This window comes from Zerene cesonia, chromosome 9 (genome assembly GCF_012273895.1).
Source record: "Zerene cesonia ecotype Mississippi chromosome 9, Zerene_cesonia_1.1, whole genome shotgun sequence".
Taxonomy (NCBI): domain Eukaryota; kingdom Metazoa; phylum Arthropoda; class Insecta; order Lepidoptera; family Pieridae; genus Zerene; species Zerene cesonia.
In genome coordinates, this window is record NC_052110.1 from 905,948 (window position 1) to 925,034 (window position 19,087).

A 19,087-nucleotide genomic window follows, 5' to 3' on the forward strand; every position below is an offset into this window, starting at 1 on the left:
CAATAGTGCGAGCAACGAGTCCGAACCACATACGCCTTGTTGTTAGCAGTTCGGGACACTATTTAAGGGCTACCACACACTTGTTTAATTTTTCGTATATATTACATTATGTATATAATTAAAGGTGACATGTAATTACTTTGTAAAACTGGTGCTGTGAAAGATTACAAATCGTCATCTTTTGTTATTAAGAACAGCACATAAAAACACACACACAACACTGCGAGACGTTTGCGATCTTTTACTATGGGGTCAAAGGCATTGTATTAATGTACCTTTCTTTAATCTAGCTGGCACTAAAACATAGGACACAAAGGTCAAATGAAACACAGAAATAATCACATCCAATTTATTTCAAATAGAAAAGTACATCTGAAAAATCACCATACATCTACATTTAAAAAACAAACGGCAGTTGTCATTTCATGCGCTTAAATAATACAAAAAAAAATATTTGATTATTACAATTAAGAGAATATAAATCGATATAAATCAAAATAGTTCAATATTAGTTTTCTTTTCAATAAAAAAACAAAATAAATAATGAATTTTGTAAAGGATCAAAAGGAGCTTTGTTATTTAAAAAATTCGAACTTTTTTTATTAATATTCTTACGAGTTTGGGTTCTAAGGGTGGGATTTGAATTAAAAAGTACGCATATATTTTATAAAATTAAAACTATAATAATATTATATATCAAAACGTGGCAAGCTTTAACCTGAAGACCGTTATATTAAAAACGTCTAAACCTGTTGTGATGAAATTAACAATCCAAACACTTTAGGTTAATATAAAATGAGGCTATTTATATTATTGCTTAGGATTTTTCCAATTATTACAACATTGCGAGGTATATTCATTATTTTAAAGAAGTATTTCATTAAAAGAGAAAACTTAATACCAACTTGAAAAGTGTGTTATTTATTTTACAATATTATCGCAATTTCAGAAATGTCAAGATAAATTTTCTCTAATTGTACATTTTTACAACGAGTGTGTTTTAAAGGTTCTCTTAATATTCAATTTACTTATTAATAAATAGATAAGAACGATTCTGAATACATTTATAGCTAATAACTAAGATATGTCATGTCAATAAGTTATATGAACCACATCACCGCCCACGGAGAGGAGACATTGGCCCTGAAAGAGAAACAAATGTATTTGTTTAAAAATAAATCAGTCAAGCGCGAGTCGGGTTCGTAAATAAGCTGAAAAAAAAGGTCACCCATCCTATTCATGGCCGGGTCAACGGTTGCTTAACCTCAAGTTTTTATAATTTGTTGTTATAGCGACAACCGAAACACATCAACTTGATACTTTCCAACTGTTTATATATCACGGTTTAAGAGAAACAGCCTGATGACAGACAGACAAACGTAATCTTAGTAATACATTCCCGTTCCGTTTTACCCTTTGGATACAGAACCATCAATATGTCAACTAGATAGAGCAGTCTTTTAAAGAATATTGTGTTTTTAAGTAAATGAATACCGTATTTTTTGTTATATTCATCACAAATACATAAATGAATAATTGTAAATACTAATTGTATATTGTTTATGAATACCAAATAGCTGAAAATACCTGATTCTTGTGCGCATTGTCCTGCAGCATGAGGTGCGTGACGTAGAACGAGGTGAGCGCGTTCCCGCCCAAAGCGGCTGTGTACGCGCGCACTATAGCCAACACCTGCAAATGAATGGTTATCGTAATACATAAAATAACATATAACTTCGTTTGTCCACTGTCGACTACTAAACTACTGTTACCATTTTAATAAAATTATGCACAGTGTATGCAGTGTTAGCGACTTGAAAGATAGGATAGCTTGTAGCTCAATTACGATTAAAAATTAAAAATTAAAAAAATTCGCCTACCCAGGTGAAGACTTCGTAAAATAATATAGAGCTGAAATGATATAGAGAGGAAGATTTACCATTATCTATATCTACCTCACATCTATGTATGTATATAGAGCTCTAGCTCTACTCGTACCCTCACTCACCTCACACGTGAAGGTGTGCAGAGCGCTATCTCTGCCATAACCTGTGTACAAATAGAGCTCTACCTAGAATCGGAGCTCACTCATTCCATCCGAAGAGATGAGCAGAGCTCTACCTCTGTCTCTAACTGTGTACAAATAGAGCTCTATCTAGAGCCAGAGCTCGCTCATCTCATTCGATATATGTGTACAGAGCTCTACCTCTGACTGTAACTGTATACCAATGGAACTCTACCTAGAGCTGTAGTTCGCTCATATCATCCGAAAAGGTGAACAAAGCTCTACCTCTGCCTCTACCTGTGTACAAATAAAGCTCTACCTAGAGCCCTAGAGGCTCGCTCACCTCGCACGTGAACGTGTGCAGGAAGCCGCTGAGGCCGCCGAGCTCGCGCACGCCGGTGGTCTCGCGCACGAAGAGCAGCCGCAGCGCGCACACGCGCCGCGCGCACCGGCTGCCGCTCACCTGCGCCAGCGTGCTCAGCGACACGCGCCCCACCTGTGTACAGCGGGAGATGTATGCTTGTTACTTTCTGATCGGGTTGCCTGGAAGAGATCACTTCTAAGTGATAAGACCGCCCAACAAATACAGTACGCTTTTTTTCTTTAAACCCATGTTCTTTTTAAGTTTCCTTTTTTCGTAAGATTTTGTTAAAGAGTAAATAAATAAAATAAATATGTATGCATAATAGAGAAGTCAAACGAAATCTTTGCATATAACTTATAACATGTACAACAATATGTTAATTTTTAAATATTATAATCATTATACAAAGACTTCAAAGGTTTTTCCACAACAAACACTAGCCCATGAAAATATAATGGAAAATTCTATATATCTAATAATCTAATCTAATAATACTTTTTCAAACTTGAAGTAAAACCTTCCCTATATATTTTATAACATTTATTATTTTCCCATCTCCCAATTCTTTATACACTGTCACACTCATACCGGTCCAGTAGCCCTCTCATCATTGGACTCCGTTTGGCTCTTCACGAGCTGGTCTTCATCCAGCGCGAAGATGTCGTCCTCATGCTGCAGTTCCTTCTCAGTTCCATTAGTGTGCTCCACCTTAGTTGGGTCCTGGAGAGGGAGTGCTGTACCGGACACTACCAGCTGGATTTCGTCCTGAAATGAAATTGAAATGTTCGTTTCAGTAATTCTTTTTTACAAAACGTAATAAAAATCGTAGTAAGTAATATATATGGGTGGCCACCCGCAAAGCTATTTTTTCAAATAGAATGTGACTTATACGTTGAACCTAACAGTTGGTCTAGAACCATTTAAAGTTTTATCGTTATCTATCCATTGGTTTTTACGTGATTAACGCACATACAGATAATTATCGGGAGAGAAAAAAATTCCTAACCATTATTTTGGATAGTATAATATAATAGATAGTGGATAGTAGTAGTTCATTGCTATCATTAATATGCTATACATATAATGTAAAATATAAAATGTAAAATCGACATGATTTTAAAAGAGCACCGAAGTGATTTTGCCGGCTCTTCTCTAACGAAACTGCTTTCCGAACCGGTGGCAAATGGCAAAACCATGTAAAGAATTAAAGGTCCAATTGAATGTATTAATTTTTTGAGTTTATGAAGTCCAATTGTATGTAAAGTCGTTTGAGTTTGAGTTTGAGAAGTCCAATTGTATGTAAAAATGTTTGTGTTTGAGTTTGAGAAGTTCAATTGTATGTATAAACGTTTGAGTTTGAGAAGTGTTTGAACAAATGTTTGTGGTAGAGTTGGAGTGTGAGAAGTCCAATTGTATGCATAAACGATTGAGTTTGGAGAAATGTTTGTATATATGTTTGAGTATGAGTTGCAGTGTGAGAAGTTTGAGTGTCAGTTCGAGAAGTCCAACTGTATGTATAAATGTTGGAGTTTGGGTGTGAGTGCTGAGCTAGTCTCTCACCTCGGGCAAGTCCAGCTGGAAGGCGGGCGGCGCCAGCGCGGCGGGCTGCAGGCGCCGCAGCTTGTAGGCGGCGCCGCTCAGCGCCGACGCCACGAGCCGCTCCGCGCTCGGCCCCACCGCCCCCAGCCGCGTGCGCCACACCTGCCCCCGACACACACGCACTTCCGTAGATATCTCCCAATGTTCTTAATAAATCATGCTTTAAATCCGTTAAAAACATACATATAACCTTGAATATATAACCTACCTGCATGAACGCATAGGGTTGCGCGTGCGGCGAGGTGGAGGGCTTTAGCGCGTTCGTATACACTTGCATGTTGTTGCGTCGACTCGCCAGCAGTTTCGCCGTTTCCACCTGACACACACACAATTTTTTTTCCAGATAAGATGGAAAAGAAAACAATATATAGTCATGTTACGTAAAATCAGATAATTAGTCATGTAATATCGTATATTACACAATAAGGTGTGAGAACCTCTTAAGTAAACTGCTCTAATAATTTTTTTTTTTTTTTATTACTGTTAATTTTCTGGAAATAATGGTGAAGAACATGTATAATTTAAGATATAGCTAAAATCTAATAGTCTCTATGTGTATGTGGATGGGGATGCATATTTACGTGTATGTCGGTGGGGAAGGGGGGTGGGGTGTATGTGTGCGTGTGTACAATGATACTCACGTCCTCAGCTTCATCCAATTCCAGCAAGCAAGCGTCCTTGTCAGCGCACAGGTCGAGTGCGGGCGGTTCCTCACCTTCTATATCATTTGTACGTGTCGGTTCGCATACAGTACCTAGGAATACAAGTGAGTAATTAGAAAAAAAGATTCTTTAACACTGAAATAATATAAAGCTAAAGTGTTTGTTTGAACGCACTAATCTTAGGAACTGTGAACTTTAAATGTGGGAGTCGAGCACGCTTCGGCACGAATTGGGCCAGCTCGCACCGGGGAAGTACCACACCCCACAGGAGACCGGAGTGAAATATTAGCATACTACTCCGTTTCGTACGGTGAATGGAAGAGCCGGAGGTAATCCTTTATCTCACCCTACCTAGTCCTTTCCTTTATTCCGTCCATAAATCCTTTCCGTATCCCGTATCCAGTAAAGATGCCATTCGATGCCTGTATACAAAAGATGCGTCTATGGGTGATACAGGTTGTTTACCATCGGTCGACCCACTAGCTCCTTTACCAACTATCATATAAAAAAGCCCCGTAGTTTCGAATACATTACAGCGAACGTGGTCACGTAATTGACGTCAAGACCTGTATAATCTTCACAATGTTGTTAATAACAAACCTATATCGTAACCGTTGGCTGCCTTATTGGCTGTGAAAGCGTCCCACAGGGCCTTTTGTATCTCCAGAGCATCCTTATCATTTTCTGTTGCCTGTAAGTAACATAAAGTTCACTAATTTAAAATCGCATTGGAATATGAAAGATGGACCAAGAAAGTATGATATGAAGGATGGAAGAGAATCAAACTTACAGCTTATGGGAACTGTTCTGGTCTGTGCAAATGGATGTCTAGATTCTTGGGAGAGTTCAATTCAAGTAGGGTTCGACGGTTGTACATTTGTTCTATTACCAATGAACGCCGGGGTTCCTCAAGGGTCAGATCTATGTGCTACTTTATTCCTACTTGATATCAATGATCTGCTAGGCCCAAGTATATATGGGTATGTAGATCTATGATGTAGATATGCACAGTCGTAGACAGTTATACCTTCGAAACACAGAGAGGCAATAGGGTGTCAGAACAAACACGTTATAACAGAGAGGCTATGATTGAGCGGTTGAATCTTTTTTAATAAATTCTTTTAAAGTTAGATTCGACCAATAAACCAAAACCAAAGATAAATGAAAAATTTTTTTTACTTAAGGTTTTTGTGTATGTGTGGAGCTGTTTATTTTATAGACAATGAATTTCTTTCTTTCTTTCTTATTTTCTCAATCAAAAATAGATCATTCATCATAGATCATTATTCCTCTTACCGGAAGATCTATGACAAATGATCTATAACAAACGGTGACCTTGATCCTAGGCGGCGCTGGCGGCGGCAGCGCGGCGAGGCGCACGGCCGTGCCCGCGGCCAGCGCCATCACGCAGCGCTCGCCGATCGCGATCTGCGTCTGCAGCGAGAATATCGCATTCGCGCCCTGCAAGTGATTCAAATTGTTTTATATTAATAGGGAGAGAAGGATAAATTTTGCCAAAGGACAAAACTGATGGTCATAAAAACACGAAACAAAAAATAACATTTTATACTAGATAAGAAGGAGGCCCGGAAGCCGGTTTCCTTTTCCTCACCATTCCCAGTGCATACCTTCTTTTCAGTTGTCAATCCTTTCTTTATCCCGTAAGGGATTTAAAGCTGATATAATAATTGATTTAAAGCGGATAGCGCATTCGCAGAGACACTACCTCTGCTCTGTTCATGGGCGATGGTGATCGCTTACCATCAGGCGAACCACCAGCTCAGTTGCCCGTTTGTGGCATAAAAACTCAACTTATCGGATTGAACTGCCTTCAAATTGTCAGAGCTGGATCAACCTTTAATGGGACCACATGGAGGCATCAACTTTCGAATAAAAATGGAATAATCCAAATCGGATGACCCAGTCGAAAGTCCTGAGATGACCAAAGTCAATTTAATATAATTAAATAGATTTAATTTAATTAGACGAATCGAAGTATCGAAATAGAAATGGAAATGAGCAAAGCAAGCAAAATCATATCATATGAGTTCAATCGGATTCGAGTTATTGCTTATGAACGCTTAAATTGGTACTATCCTAATATATATAAATTACGTGTCACATTGTTTGTCCGCGATGGACTCCTAAACTACTCAACCGATTTTAATCAAATATGCACACCGTGTGCAGTTTGATCCAACTTAAAAGATAGGATAGTTGATATTATTTCAATTACGACAAATGACTACTCGGGCGGAGCCGGGGCGTGCAGCTAGAAGAATTAATTAAAGGCACAATTTAAACATCGTGTACTGAAATAAACTTTACCTGCATCCTCAACTTAGCGAGTAGTAACTTATGCAGCTCGTACTCCAGGAAGGGCAGCTGGTCGGAGATGTCCCTCGCGCCCGGCTCGGCGGCCGGCGGCGCCCTGCGTATCCGTCCCGCTGGGACAAACATACACTTCACTACATAGAATAAAATGAAGCTGCTTTCTCTGTCTGATTAAATGTCCCTATGTATGCTTACATCCTTTTTTGCGGAATTTGATACGGTTTTTCATATTTATTAAATTACTCCGAATCTAACGCGTACAGACGCGGCAAAAGCTAGTAGATAGATAGATGGAGTTTCCAATATTTGTTCTACTCCAAGACAGAGATAATAAGGCAAAAAAAAAAAAATTGAAACAAATTGTTTTATTCCAGTAAAATCTATTAAAAGCGGCGACAAGAATAGAAGAAAATGCTTTATTTTTGTAAGTTTAAGTTATAACTTGGAAAATACATACCCACAGCAGTCAACGTAACGGCCTTCCCGTATGAAGTCAGTCGGTTCGGTTTTGAGCAAGTCGCCAATAGCACTGTGGGTACTCGAGCTCGCCTAAGATAAGATTAAACAAGAAAAACATTTATACCAAAATATTGGTAAATGGTAGAACACAAAAGAAAGAATAAAATTATAAAAAAAAATTATTAAAAGAAAGTTTATTGTTGGTTTCTCTATCTTTTCTCTTTTTCTCATTATCTAAAAGAGAAGAAAAGAGTACACACCGACACTCCCCGCACGTAGCCAATTCAGCTCTGTAGGGGCCGGATCCCGGCGAGTAGGGAACGTGCGCGATGCTGCAGCTCTCATTCTCACTCTCTTCTATAGTGTTTTTGGATCCGTTCACTACTGGAGGGCAATTTTCAATTAGAACAGAAATTCATATATGTTAATGCTTGTTTTTGTACACTGTACAATGTCGTAACTATTTAATCTTAATTATTTATTACTTTACTAAATTTTCCAGTACATTAAAATTCGAAAAATAAAAAAGTATTACAGAAAATTCCGTTGGAAATGAGATGTTCATATATCATTCAATGTGAGAAAAAAGTAGCCTTTATAATTCTTTAGCCTAACATAGATCTAAATATTCTCTCTCTCTCTCTCTCTAGATCTAAATATCTCCCGGCATGAATCATATGATAAAATCGTTTCGCTGCCACGTGAAAGAAGGACAAACCGATAACCTTCCACATTTAAAATATTATTGAGGATAACAATTTATCGCTGGATATGCAAATAAACATTACATGACACATAAGGTTCGTCCGTGTTGAAATCGCAGTCTAGATTGATCACAGCCGCTGTTCCGGAAGCTGAGAGAACGCATACATCCTCCCTGTGAACAAAGAGATTTTTCATAAATATTGAAGATTGGAGAGGCCCGTTTGCTTTTCCCCTTTTCACCACTCCCAGTTTTCTTTTAGTCATCGTCGGCAATCGATTGCAAACCTTACGCCTCTACAAATGGATTGCTGACTTCAAATTGGAAAGGGTTTAAGAAAAGATTGACTAAGAGAAGAATAAAGAAAAGGACTGGGAAGGGTAAGGAAAAGGGTATGGGCCTCCGGCTCCCACTCAACGAACGAAATACAACAGTATGCTATTTCACGCCGATTTTTTGTCGGAGTACGGTACTTCCTCGGTGCAAACTGGCCCAATTCGTGCCGAAGCGTGCTCAACTACCACAAACAAAACTCTTCTTTCCAGTCGTCAATACTTTCCTTACCCCTTTATCCTTAGAAGCGGTTGCTAATTAACATTATTCCCAGTTGATGCGATTGTCGTGTTTGATTTGTGTCACCTGTGTATACTGAATAAACTATTTTTTATTTCTTTATTTATTTATGGGTGGTGGCGATCGCTTACAGTTAGTGCACACCCAGTTCAATTGCCCGCTTATGACATTAAAAAAAATATTAATTTCACAGTGAAAAAACAAATAGCGTTGCCCTATAATTCTCCCAGTTGTTCTATGTGATATCAGTAATTGTAAAAATGCGTGTACATATATGTACAATGTATAGCAAAGTGTCGCACCGCACGGCGGCGCGCTCGCAGTAGGCCAGCACGGCGGGGCAGCGCAGCGCGCGGGCGTGCGCGCGCAGCTCCGTGCGCAGCTCGGCCCACCAGGCGGCGCGCGAGCCGCTCTCGCCGCCGCCGCCGCCGTCCACCAGCTTCACCGAGCGGGCGCACACCGTGCCGCCTGCGAGCGCAGTACACTTTTTATAGCGTGCGTGTGAGTAGGGCTATTGCAGCCCGGTCACGGAATACGAAGAATTTCGTATGTTAAACTTTGATAAGCAGTCTCTAAGTCAATCACTCGAAAGCATACCTGCGACGACGTCATAACCTGCGATATAATTAGCCTATAGGGATTAACACATTTAACGGGTGACATGTGACATGAATCAAAACGAGTGATGGGATGCACAGACCACTACATTCCATCCAAATTGAATGAAAGTAAAATTACCTAGAGAATATCTACCTCTTTGCCTACCTCTAATACAGATTTTTACGTAATTAGCTTAAAATTTAAGTAAAACATAAATTGAATTCTAGAGAAATTTACTTTTTGATAGTGGCAGTTTGATTGGGCTAATAATTTTTTTTTAATTTGATTTTAGCTTAGTGTAACGAATCGGACTCGCACTTGACCGATTCTTTATTCAGTTGTACTACTGCTTATCAATCATTTAATTATTAGAGTACATAGAATGTAAAATTAATGATACCATTGAGAACTATCAACTATACACCTAAATCTCCGCAATATTATGACGATGCATATGGTGTAAACTCACCAATGTGCACAATGAAGCCAGGTGGATATTCGGTCATGGTGAGGAACGGGTACTCCAGCATGTCCAAATTGTTGCTGTTCATAGACGGGCGCAGGATCGCGCCGCCACCGCTGCCCGTGTTGCCCAGAGAGGCATTTAGGGAACCACCTACAATTGTGCGTAAACTATTGTATGATATAATGATGTTCTCCTTTATTAATACTATTAAACACCCGTATGCAAATGTTACTTCAGTTATCTTCGGTTTTTTTAAATATATACAACAGGGTAGAAAAGAAATGTTGCCAAATATATGAAGTAATGTGCCCGGCAATAATATTGTTCATTTAATACATACTTTCATTGGGCACATTCTGAATAATGTGTCTGCTTCTATGTTGTGCATGGTTTAAAATTTAAATTCGTAAATAAGAATGGAGCACAACAATCCTATTATATTCCGTTTTACCACTGGAAGAAGTGTTAATTTTCGTTAACCTTTCAAATTGTCATTACAATAAGAGCAACTGACCTTTAGGCGTGATGCTAAGGTCGGAGTCGGAGGAGCGGCGGTGGATGCCCAGGGGCGTGGAGGTGGAGTGCAGCGAGGGCGCGGGCGGGGGCGCAGGCTCGCGGCCGCCGTACGACTCGTGGCGCGCGTGCCGCGGCGACCCCCTGTCCTTGTCCCTCTCGCATTTCTCCCTATCGCCCTTCTCCCTCTCACATTTATCCCTGTCAAGATCGCACGCTGCATGCGAGTTACCACACACGCTAGCACTGTTAGTATCGCACTCTGACTCTACGCCCTCTACGTCTAAACTCTCCGATCTATCTACGCCGCTCTCGGGCAGAGACGGTATGGTCTCTAAGTGTGCGCCGCTAAGAATGGGATGGAAGTTTTGTAAGACTGGCGTGTGGGTTAACTTGCATGGGGTGGCGACGTTAGAGGTGTTTTCCTTGGACATTTTGAGCGACCCGATCGATTCTGCCTTCGAATGGATACTGTCTTGTCTGATTAACTTCCTCTCCTTTTTGTATTTCGCATTGTTGTTAGCCGTATCTTTCGCTTTGTTTTCGGCTTCTACGGATTCCAACCTTTCGTTTACGTCGTCGAAGAACTTTTTTTCAGCCGACTGGAAATCTGGACTTGTTGGTATGAGCAGAGATTGTACTTTATCGATTAAAATTGTTTCCATAGCTGTGTGAACTAAGCCCGCAGGTTTTATCGCTGGCTTCTCTTTCTTGAACGATCTTTGTTCACGAAAATGATGTTCATCTTTGCTGTAAATACTCGATGGACCACTCAATGACGCCCTGGAAACAGGTTCAGAACCTATGTACATAGATACATTGGATGTCCCGAATTCATCGCTTTTACAAAGCCGATTACAATTTAAGGCATCTTTATCGAGATTAAGCAGGTCGTTGTATGAAAGGAAATGAGTTCCTAGCACGGTATCACTAGGGGCTCTGGAAGTAACATCTGAACCAGATCCAGGTTGACTCAATGGAGGTTTCGGATCTGCGTATTTCTTCCTAGGCAACAGGGAATAATGTGATAAGCTTTTTATCATGCTGCTTTTTGAAATTTTCGAAAGCTGTCGCTTTATCCGCTTTGAGGAGCGATACACAAAGCCTTTCTTTTCAACTGGCGATGACGGAGCACTAAAGCTACTAGAAAGCTTTCTATGTGCAAAGGGATTTGGGATTTTGAAAAAGTGATGATTATGAGACTTTGTTGATACACACTTATCATCTACGGCGCTGGGCTCAACATCATTACTCTCATTTCGTTTGTCTTGCTGTACATCCACGTTAGACGGAACGTTACAATCCTCTTTTTCAAAAGAAGACGTATTAAGACTTGTTAGCTTCCGCTCCATTTGTGCTATGAATTCGGAACCCACGTCACGTCTCAACACAGATTTGACAACAGAACTGATCGTGTCAGATTTCATACCATAGCTGTCTTCTTCTTCATCCGAAGTCGAGTACATATCTGAACTCTCAGCTGATAATGCCGATGAAACTGAACCATAATAGCTCACGTCTCCGGGTAATTTTAAGAGATTTTCAGTTCGCACAACTACTGGTGAAGTGGGGCACGATTCAGAGATCTTCCTCTCGGGTTGAGGATTGTCTACATTAGGCAGATTTTCCATTGAGGCGCAATGGATTTCTGGTATTTTGTTTTCACTCTGAATACCAGTTTCTTTGTCTGGATTTTGATCTGGATTAGTTGTAGTAATAACAGACTCAGATTCACTTATACGCCGTATAGTCGATCCTGGGGAATGCTCAGAATCTTGAGATTCAGAAATTCTTGCAAGACTAGTCTGCGCATGTAACACTGATCGAGCTAGAATCGACGCCATGTTAATACCTTCGTCGTCCTCATCATATTTACGGACATTCAAACGCTTTAGTTTTTTCAGTTCATTCTTTATTTCAGATATACGTGAAGTGTCTGACGAATTTGATTTTATCGAAACTTGATCGTCCTGTTTCGACGATTTGCGACGGCGAACAAAACGTTTAGAAAATAAGTTAGTTTTTATTTTTTTTATTTTTCCAATAGCACCTGATGAATCCGAGTCGGAATCTTGTCGATTTAACAATCTGTTCAATTCTGATTGATCTTCGGATATGTGTTTCAGACCCCTTTGGGTCGCCAAGTCTTGATAAATAGATTGGCTTCCATAATAACTTTGTGGGCTAGGTCGTATCATTTCGAAAGTTCTATCGTCATCGTCATTATTTTCAGGTTCATCTAGCATGGATGGTGTTCTAGGGTTCAATATGTTCACAATCATCTGCAATTCGTCCTGATGGTGTTGGTAATATTCCTTTAGGTCATCGACACTATCGTCTTCGGTCGCTAAAATGTCCAAGTACTTTTTCAACTGTCTAAATACGGAATGCAAATACAAGCACGGTACACGACAAACCATGCAAAAAATATATTCATGAGTAATATTCTTGATAAATGTACTGAATAATTAACTAAATACAATTTATAATATTAAAACTTATTTTACAATTTTAAATGCTACTCTAATTTTAAATATGGCAAAAATATATGTATCATTTCTATATAATGATTCATAGCAGTATCTACAGTATTTTAAAGATATGTCCAGATCATATGAAATTTATTTTATTCAATTTTCAGGAAATTTACTCACTGCTGTGTAAGCTGTACCGACATTGGTTGACTTGGTAAGGGTAGAGGGGTTATACTGACAGCCGTTCCTGAAAAGTTAAGTATACAACATATAAACTACTTCCTAGACTCATATAATCACTAGAAAAAATGGAAGGTATGATTTTTTTGCATATTTTTCAAATCATTAAACCCATGTATATTTTATAAACTATCACAGGAGATCTGTACCGTTTAAGAGAAATTTGGCGAAATTTATGACGTATATCTTAAAAACTCTATGCCGGAGTGGCATAGACATATGTGTGACATATGCATAGACATAATGAGTATGATATGATATAGTGATATTAACATATTTTTGAGGCTTCTTTATCAAGCTAGGATAATCCTATTTTTACCGATAGCTCTTGCCACCACACCAGCCTCCCCTTCCAAATCGAAGTCTTGTTGGTACCCCACCACTGCGTTCGCACCTAACTCTGCCGCTTTTAGACCGACTAGACGTTGTACCTGGAAATATCAGAGTCAGAGCTGAAATATACTAAAAAAGGGTTTTATCTTTATAATGATCTTTATCCTGAATTAAAATAGGAACAAAAAGTTTATACAACATGAGATGTAAATATAGGTGAAGTCTATGCATGCAATTTGTCATGACATTATCGTTAAAACAACTTTTCTTTCAAGCATATGTTCTTCTTAACAAGCATTTGTAACATAACTCTATCCAGCTTGATTACAGTAACTGACTTATTCTATCATTACCTGATTGCTCAATTTGATGAAAGCAACCTGTCTCGCCTCGTTAGACGCCCTAGGTGTCCGGATCTTGTCTATCCATTGGTACTCAGGATCGTCATTGACAATCAGCTCCTCTACGAATCCGTGGATAGCCGACACTCTATATCCAGGTGGAATCATTGGACCTGGAAAGGTTTCTTTGTATCAAAGTACTCATTTAATTGTGGTAAATATTTTCTTTAATATTAGAACTAGGGCTCGTTGCTTCTTTCAGGAGACTTTGAGATTTTAAGCAATTTGAACAACAAAATCATAGCAATACTGCTTGTTTTTGAATAAAAAGGTTCACATCTATTTACACATAGAGATTTTTAGATTTACAGACTAAGATAAAGTCTAATCTATTCAGATATGTTTGGGTATGTAAAGATCTCATTTAAATCAATATTGACAAAGAATAGGGAATCGTCCCACTTCAAATTATCTGACTAAAAACCGTTTTTATACGAAAATTATCTGTTTCTACACAAAGATGCAGAGTTTTTCAAGCCCAAAAATATGAATTCTCCTAAATCAGATACTAAAAGCCACGTACAATGAAAGAACTGCACGCCACAACTAGAAGTCTTGTATTTGTTGAAGTCAGAGAACAGTTCAACTTTAACGATGACATTCAGTTCGCCGCGGATACCGTGCATCGTGTCGAAGACAGGTATCCATCCTGACATTACTGCACCTGGTAAAATACAAACAGGGATCATTTGTAAAGGTTATTATAGTAGCTCTACGGACAGAATAAGATTTAAATTATTACTAAAAGTAAAAATGTATATAATGTAAAGACATAATTTTTTAAATCAATTGCCACCATCTAATTATTAAGGTCTTATCTAGGCTAGATTATACACAGATTAGTTGGACAACAATCATAACAAATTCTAGCATCACCAGGGAATTTAATTGAATGACATGCAATTGCATGTAATTCTTCCTGACATCCATTTAAGTTTACATACTTCGAAAATAAACACAGAAATTGCTATATATGTCGCACCAGAACAACTATTCTATACCCAAAATCCAACCATAGACGTAAAAAATTGTAAGAGAATATTACCTCCCGGAGGTCCCGCGATACCATTGGTGTTGTTAGCCTCCCTCGCAAGCAGAGGCGCTAAACTGATAACAACTTTACCAATTGCATCATTCGCGGAATACGTGTCGTGGTCCATCAAGCGTAACTGTAGCGGTTCATCTTGGAGCTCTGATTCGTCTACCTGAAATTGTCATCGATTTTTTGAAACACCGTGAAGTTTTGTGAGGATGTTTGTTAGTTGTTTCTGTTGCATTTAAGTAAATCCAAAACTTGGTGCAGATATAGATGGCATTCTAGATAAGCAGGTATAGACATTTTGAACGGGCCCGATGCGTGTAACATCGCGGCTCAATTTCCGCCCATAATGTTGGTTTTTAGCTTGTCCAAGTAACTAGACAAATGATTACATCATGTTCATGCGTTAACGCGTTAATTGCACATTGTATTAAAAAAGGATTCAACTTGAAGTCTCCTTTAAATAGAAATGTAGCCGAAGAAGACTTAAGAGTTTTGTAGTCGTTCATTAATCCTATCCTACTAATATTATTAATGCGAAAGTTTGTAAGGATGTGTGTGTTTTTTGCTCTTTCACGCAAAAACTACGGAATCGATTGCAATGAATTTGGTACGTAGATAGATGAACAACTGGAATAACATATAGGCAACTTTTTCCCCATATTCCTACAGGATACGGACTTACGCGGGTGAAACCGCGGGGCGCAGCTAGTTACCTATATATACGACATACATGTATAAATATTATACAAAAATATATACTTAAGAACATCAAAACATGCAGGTACGTCTTATACAGTAGTATAGAAGAAACTCATCATATACATAATCATAAGCCATTACTAGACTTGCGCCAGACGGTGCCGAAAATAGCCCGTGGGTTGTCTTCGCCAAAATTACATCTAATAAAAAAATGACCTTGCTGCTTTACGTTTTTTAGATAAAAGGTCCGTCCGTTGCGTCATGATACTAATACGTTGGAAGAAAATTGTGTAGTTTTTAGTATTGCGTCAATGATTACGCTTTACGGTTTTTCTTTTACTAGATTAAATTTATAATAAAATTGGACTAGTGTCCGATGTCGTCATCCTACAAAATGTTGTTCAAGACAACTTCCTGTATGATTCCGGATTTTCAACTACGATTATTCTTTGTATTATAATGTTCAAACATACATTATGTAATGTATTGTAATAAAAAAATATATAATTCTAAAGTAGGTCAAATTGGTCCAACATCGCCCTACAAACTCATCTATTAATTATACATTGAAAGTACTATTATAAATCCATTTAGCTGTTCCAAATAAGAGACAATGCACCCAAGTTATTTGCTTTATTAACCATCAAATTTGCTATAAATTAGTTCAACTGTTTCCGGCGTTAGGTGGATAAACAGAAAAATAGACAAACCCATCAAAATTTTGAGAAGAAAAATTTCAAGTTCAAGTCATATGTTCAATTAAAATTTCCGAGTCAAATGTACAGAAAGCACTGCAATGGCTTCAGTGTTAAACAGATTCAATTAACTTAGAACATAGTATGCAATTATTGTTTCTTTATTTACAATAAGATATAATAACAGCCTTAGTCTCAGATTTTAATTGGTGGACTAAAAGCCAGGAGACTAATGCTGGCCTGATAAAAAAAAACATTGTACCACAAGAGCTACAAGGAGTCAATAAATTTTATATTTTTATATATGCATTATGTAGGTACATTGTTATATAGACAATTCCTCAATCAATATGATCAAATTTTACCTCATATCCCAAAGACATAGCAGAATTTCATAGTACATACTGTATGCCTAAAATTTGATTTCACACTATCTATATTAGGTTCAAATTATAATTCGCGAGAAATTGTTTATTTGTTCGGTTGAAACGATCCTACTAACAACTCATTACTACTTTTTTTTTTTCAATTTATTCATGGAGACTACATATCATCACTGTACAACCAATATGAAAGAGCAACAAAATATGTTGCAAAAGCAACAAAAACAATTTCCATTTAAGAGCCAAAAGCTATCAATTTATGAAATTTAGCATTTTTTATCTCATAATGTCATTAGATAAAGGATATTATTTAAACTTGGTTACTCATGTATTAGTAACATTTAGAAAATTCTTTCTTAGCGGATGGCTACATCACTACATCTAGCTGCATGCTAAAATTCAGCCTCGATTCATTATGTGGTTTGGGCTGTGCGTTGATAGACCACTATGTCAGTCAGTCATCTTTGAGTTATATATATTTAGTTATTTTATCTAAAAAAATTGTGTAAAACCACTTGCTGAAGATCTTGATGTACTTCCTTGTGTATGGTGAAAGTAACAAATATCCTGCTTTAAATAAAGCAAATATATTATATATGTGGGTACGTATTTAATATTTTTGCTTAGCCTGGTGTTGCAATTTTTAAGGGCACAATGTAAATTAATAAAGGATTCAGAAAAATAGAAACCCATATCCTAAAAACTTATTTGAAAATTCATCATCATTATCAGCCCATATATGTTCCCACTGCTGGGACACAGGCCTCCTATGAGGGTTCAGGCCATAATCCACCACGCTGGCCAAGTGCAGGTTGGCAGATATCACATGTCATCGAACTTTTGATTCTCGGACATTCCGGTTTCCTCACGATGTTTTCCTTCACCGTTGGAGCATGTGAAAATTAGTATTGAGTAATAATATTAACAACTTATTTCATTCTCAACTTTACTATCAAAACAATAACAGGGCATTAACCTATTTCGAGTTACATGAAATGCATAAATTATTTGTAAACAATACAATATATCGTACCTCAAATCTATACCATTCCGTGCTGTTCCATTGGGGGTTCAAAGATTTTCTGCAAACGTCTGTTTTGTGGGTCACTCCTCCAAACTTTACCTCAACAAAAGCATCGGTGGTGTCACTAGCTCTGTCCATCACAGGCAGGTTCCTACCCGCCAAAACCTTTACTTTAATTTTTCCCGGCATTTTTATACAAATATTTCACATACATCAAAAATTTATTAGCACATTTAACACTAGCATTCAACAAATTTACATGTCACACGTTTCTGATTAGAAATAAAAATATTGAGTTACTATCTTATCTAGACTGAGTTGTACGACAAATAAGTAGTGTGCAGAGATTTATTTCATTATGCCGATAAACCGGTGTCACTATTTCAACTCTTGATAAATTAAAACAACAAAAAAGTCCTAGCCGATATAAACATCTCTAGATCACAATGCATTTTGAACTGTATTTAATTTTATAAACAAAAACACTATGATGTGTCCGCAGACTTCACTTAAAACTGAGGTGAAAGTGTATACTGTATGATACGAAAGTTTATTTATAGTTTGTACATTTTATAAATAATCCTGAAATGCGAACAACACAAACAGCTGTTGAAATGAAATGTCAAATGGCAATACTGGTTTTTAAATTTACTAATTAGTCAGATACAAGTCGATTGGTTTATCGCTATAACGTTTTTGAAATCCTTAGTTTTCCTCATGAGTATCTAAACATCCCATTTCGAGGGGAACTTCCTCTATGTGGAAGATAAACTAGTAAAAAACTAATTAACTGGGAAGTGTAGCAGTAGTAACACTTCGAAGCAGTTTGATTACGATGTGATCTAGCTAGGATCAAAGACATTATACTATTAATTAGAGTCTAGACTACCCTAATAATAATCGGTCCAAGAGAGAGGACTCCGGGTGATAGGGTTTTTTCTAATGGTGTGTAATAATGACCATGGCCAAACAAAATATAGGACAAATTACTTAAGAGTAGAGCGTGTAAATTATAGTGATGCTATGCTACTAAAATTAAATGTAGGTAATAATAAAACAAACCTAGGTATATACATTTGGTATGTTAACATTAAAATTGAAAGTAGCTTGTAAGAGAGAGATTATTTGTACGAATAATTATTTTAAACATAAACATTAAACTGCGAAATTCTCAAAATTCTACCAAATTTAAATGGGGCCACGCGGAAAGCCAAGCCAGGTCAGGACCAGATCTCAAATAAATAAAGAATCATTAAATCGGTACCAACCCATCATTTAGTCTAAACGAATTTGATTTAAATTTTAGTGCAACCTGGCCCGAACATTCAAGTACTACTCTTTTTCGTTATATATGAATTGTTTTATTAAAATATGCTTCAGAGTTTGTGAGACGTTCGTTTCGTCAAATCATAAAAAAATAAATATATTTTTTTCTACTATTTCTAAAATGATCAATAAAATTAGTCGTCGAGCTGGCATGATGACAGACAAAGACACCAGAAGCAGATTTCTCGTCAG

At 37.7% G+C, this 19,087-nt stretch overlaps 1 protein-coding gene across 6 annotated transcripts; it reads right to left on the reverse strand.

The window, feature by feature from the left end:
* Nucleotides 1–602: 602 nt before the first annotated feature.
* LOC119828936 (C2 domain-containing protein 5) lies at nucleotides 603–18,188 on the reverse strand. 6 transcript variants are annotated; one of them, XM_038351261.1, is made up of 23 exons: nucleotides 17,579–18,188; nucleotides 14,772–14,931; nucleotides 14,250–14,390; nucleotides 13,679–13,839; nucleotides 13,312–13,423; nucleotides 12,933–12,999; nucleotides 11,497–12,654; nucleotides 10,280–11,061; nucleotides 9,769–9,915; nucleotides 9,002–9,167; nucleotides 8,212–8,300; nucleotides 7,684–7,807; nucleotides 7,422–7,513; nucleotides 6,959–7,077; nucleotides 5,966–6,091; nucleotides 5,231–5,321; nucleotides 4,610–4,722; nucleotides 4,177–4,284; nucleotides 3,930–4,070; nucleotides 2,958–3,134; nucleotides 2,349–2,501; nucleotides 1,588–1,692; nucleotides 603–1,143 (listed from the first exon to the last, which is right to left on the reverse strand). In XM_038351261.1, the coding sequence occupies exons 1-23, from the start codon at nucleotides 17,756–17,758 to the stop codon at nucleotides 1,093–1,095; spliced, it is 4,563 nt and encodes a 1,520-aa protein (XP_038207189.1). In that variant the 5' UTR covers nucleotides 17,759–18,188; the 3' UTR covers nucleotides 603–1,092. The 6 variants fall into 6 exon arrangements, with proteins under 6 accessions (XP_038207189.1, XP_038207192.1, XP_038207191.1 ...); XM_038351264.1 differs by lacking the exon at nucleotides 11,497–12,654 and having other exon boundaries at nucleotides 10,280–10,479; XM_038351263.1 differs by lacking the exon at nucleotides 11,497–12,654 and having other exon boundaries at nucleotides 10,280–10,626.
* Nucleotides 18,189–19,087: the final 899 nt, after the last annotated feature.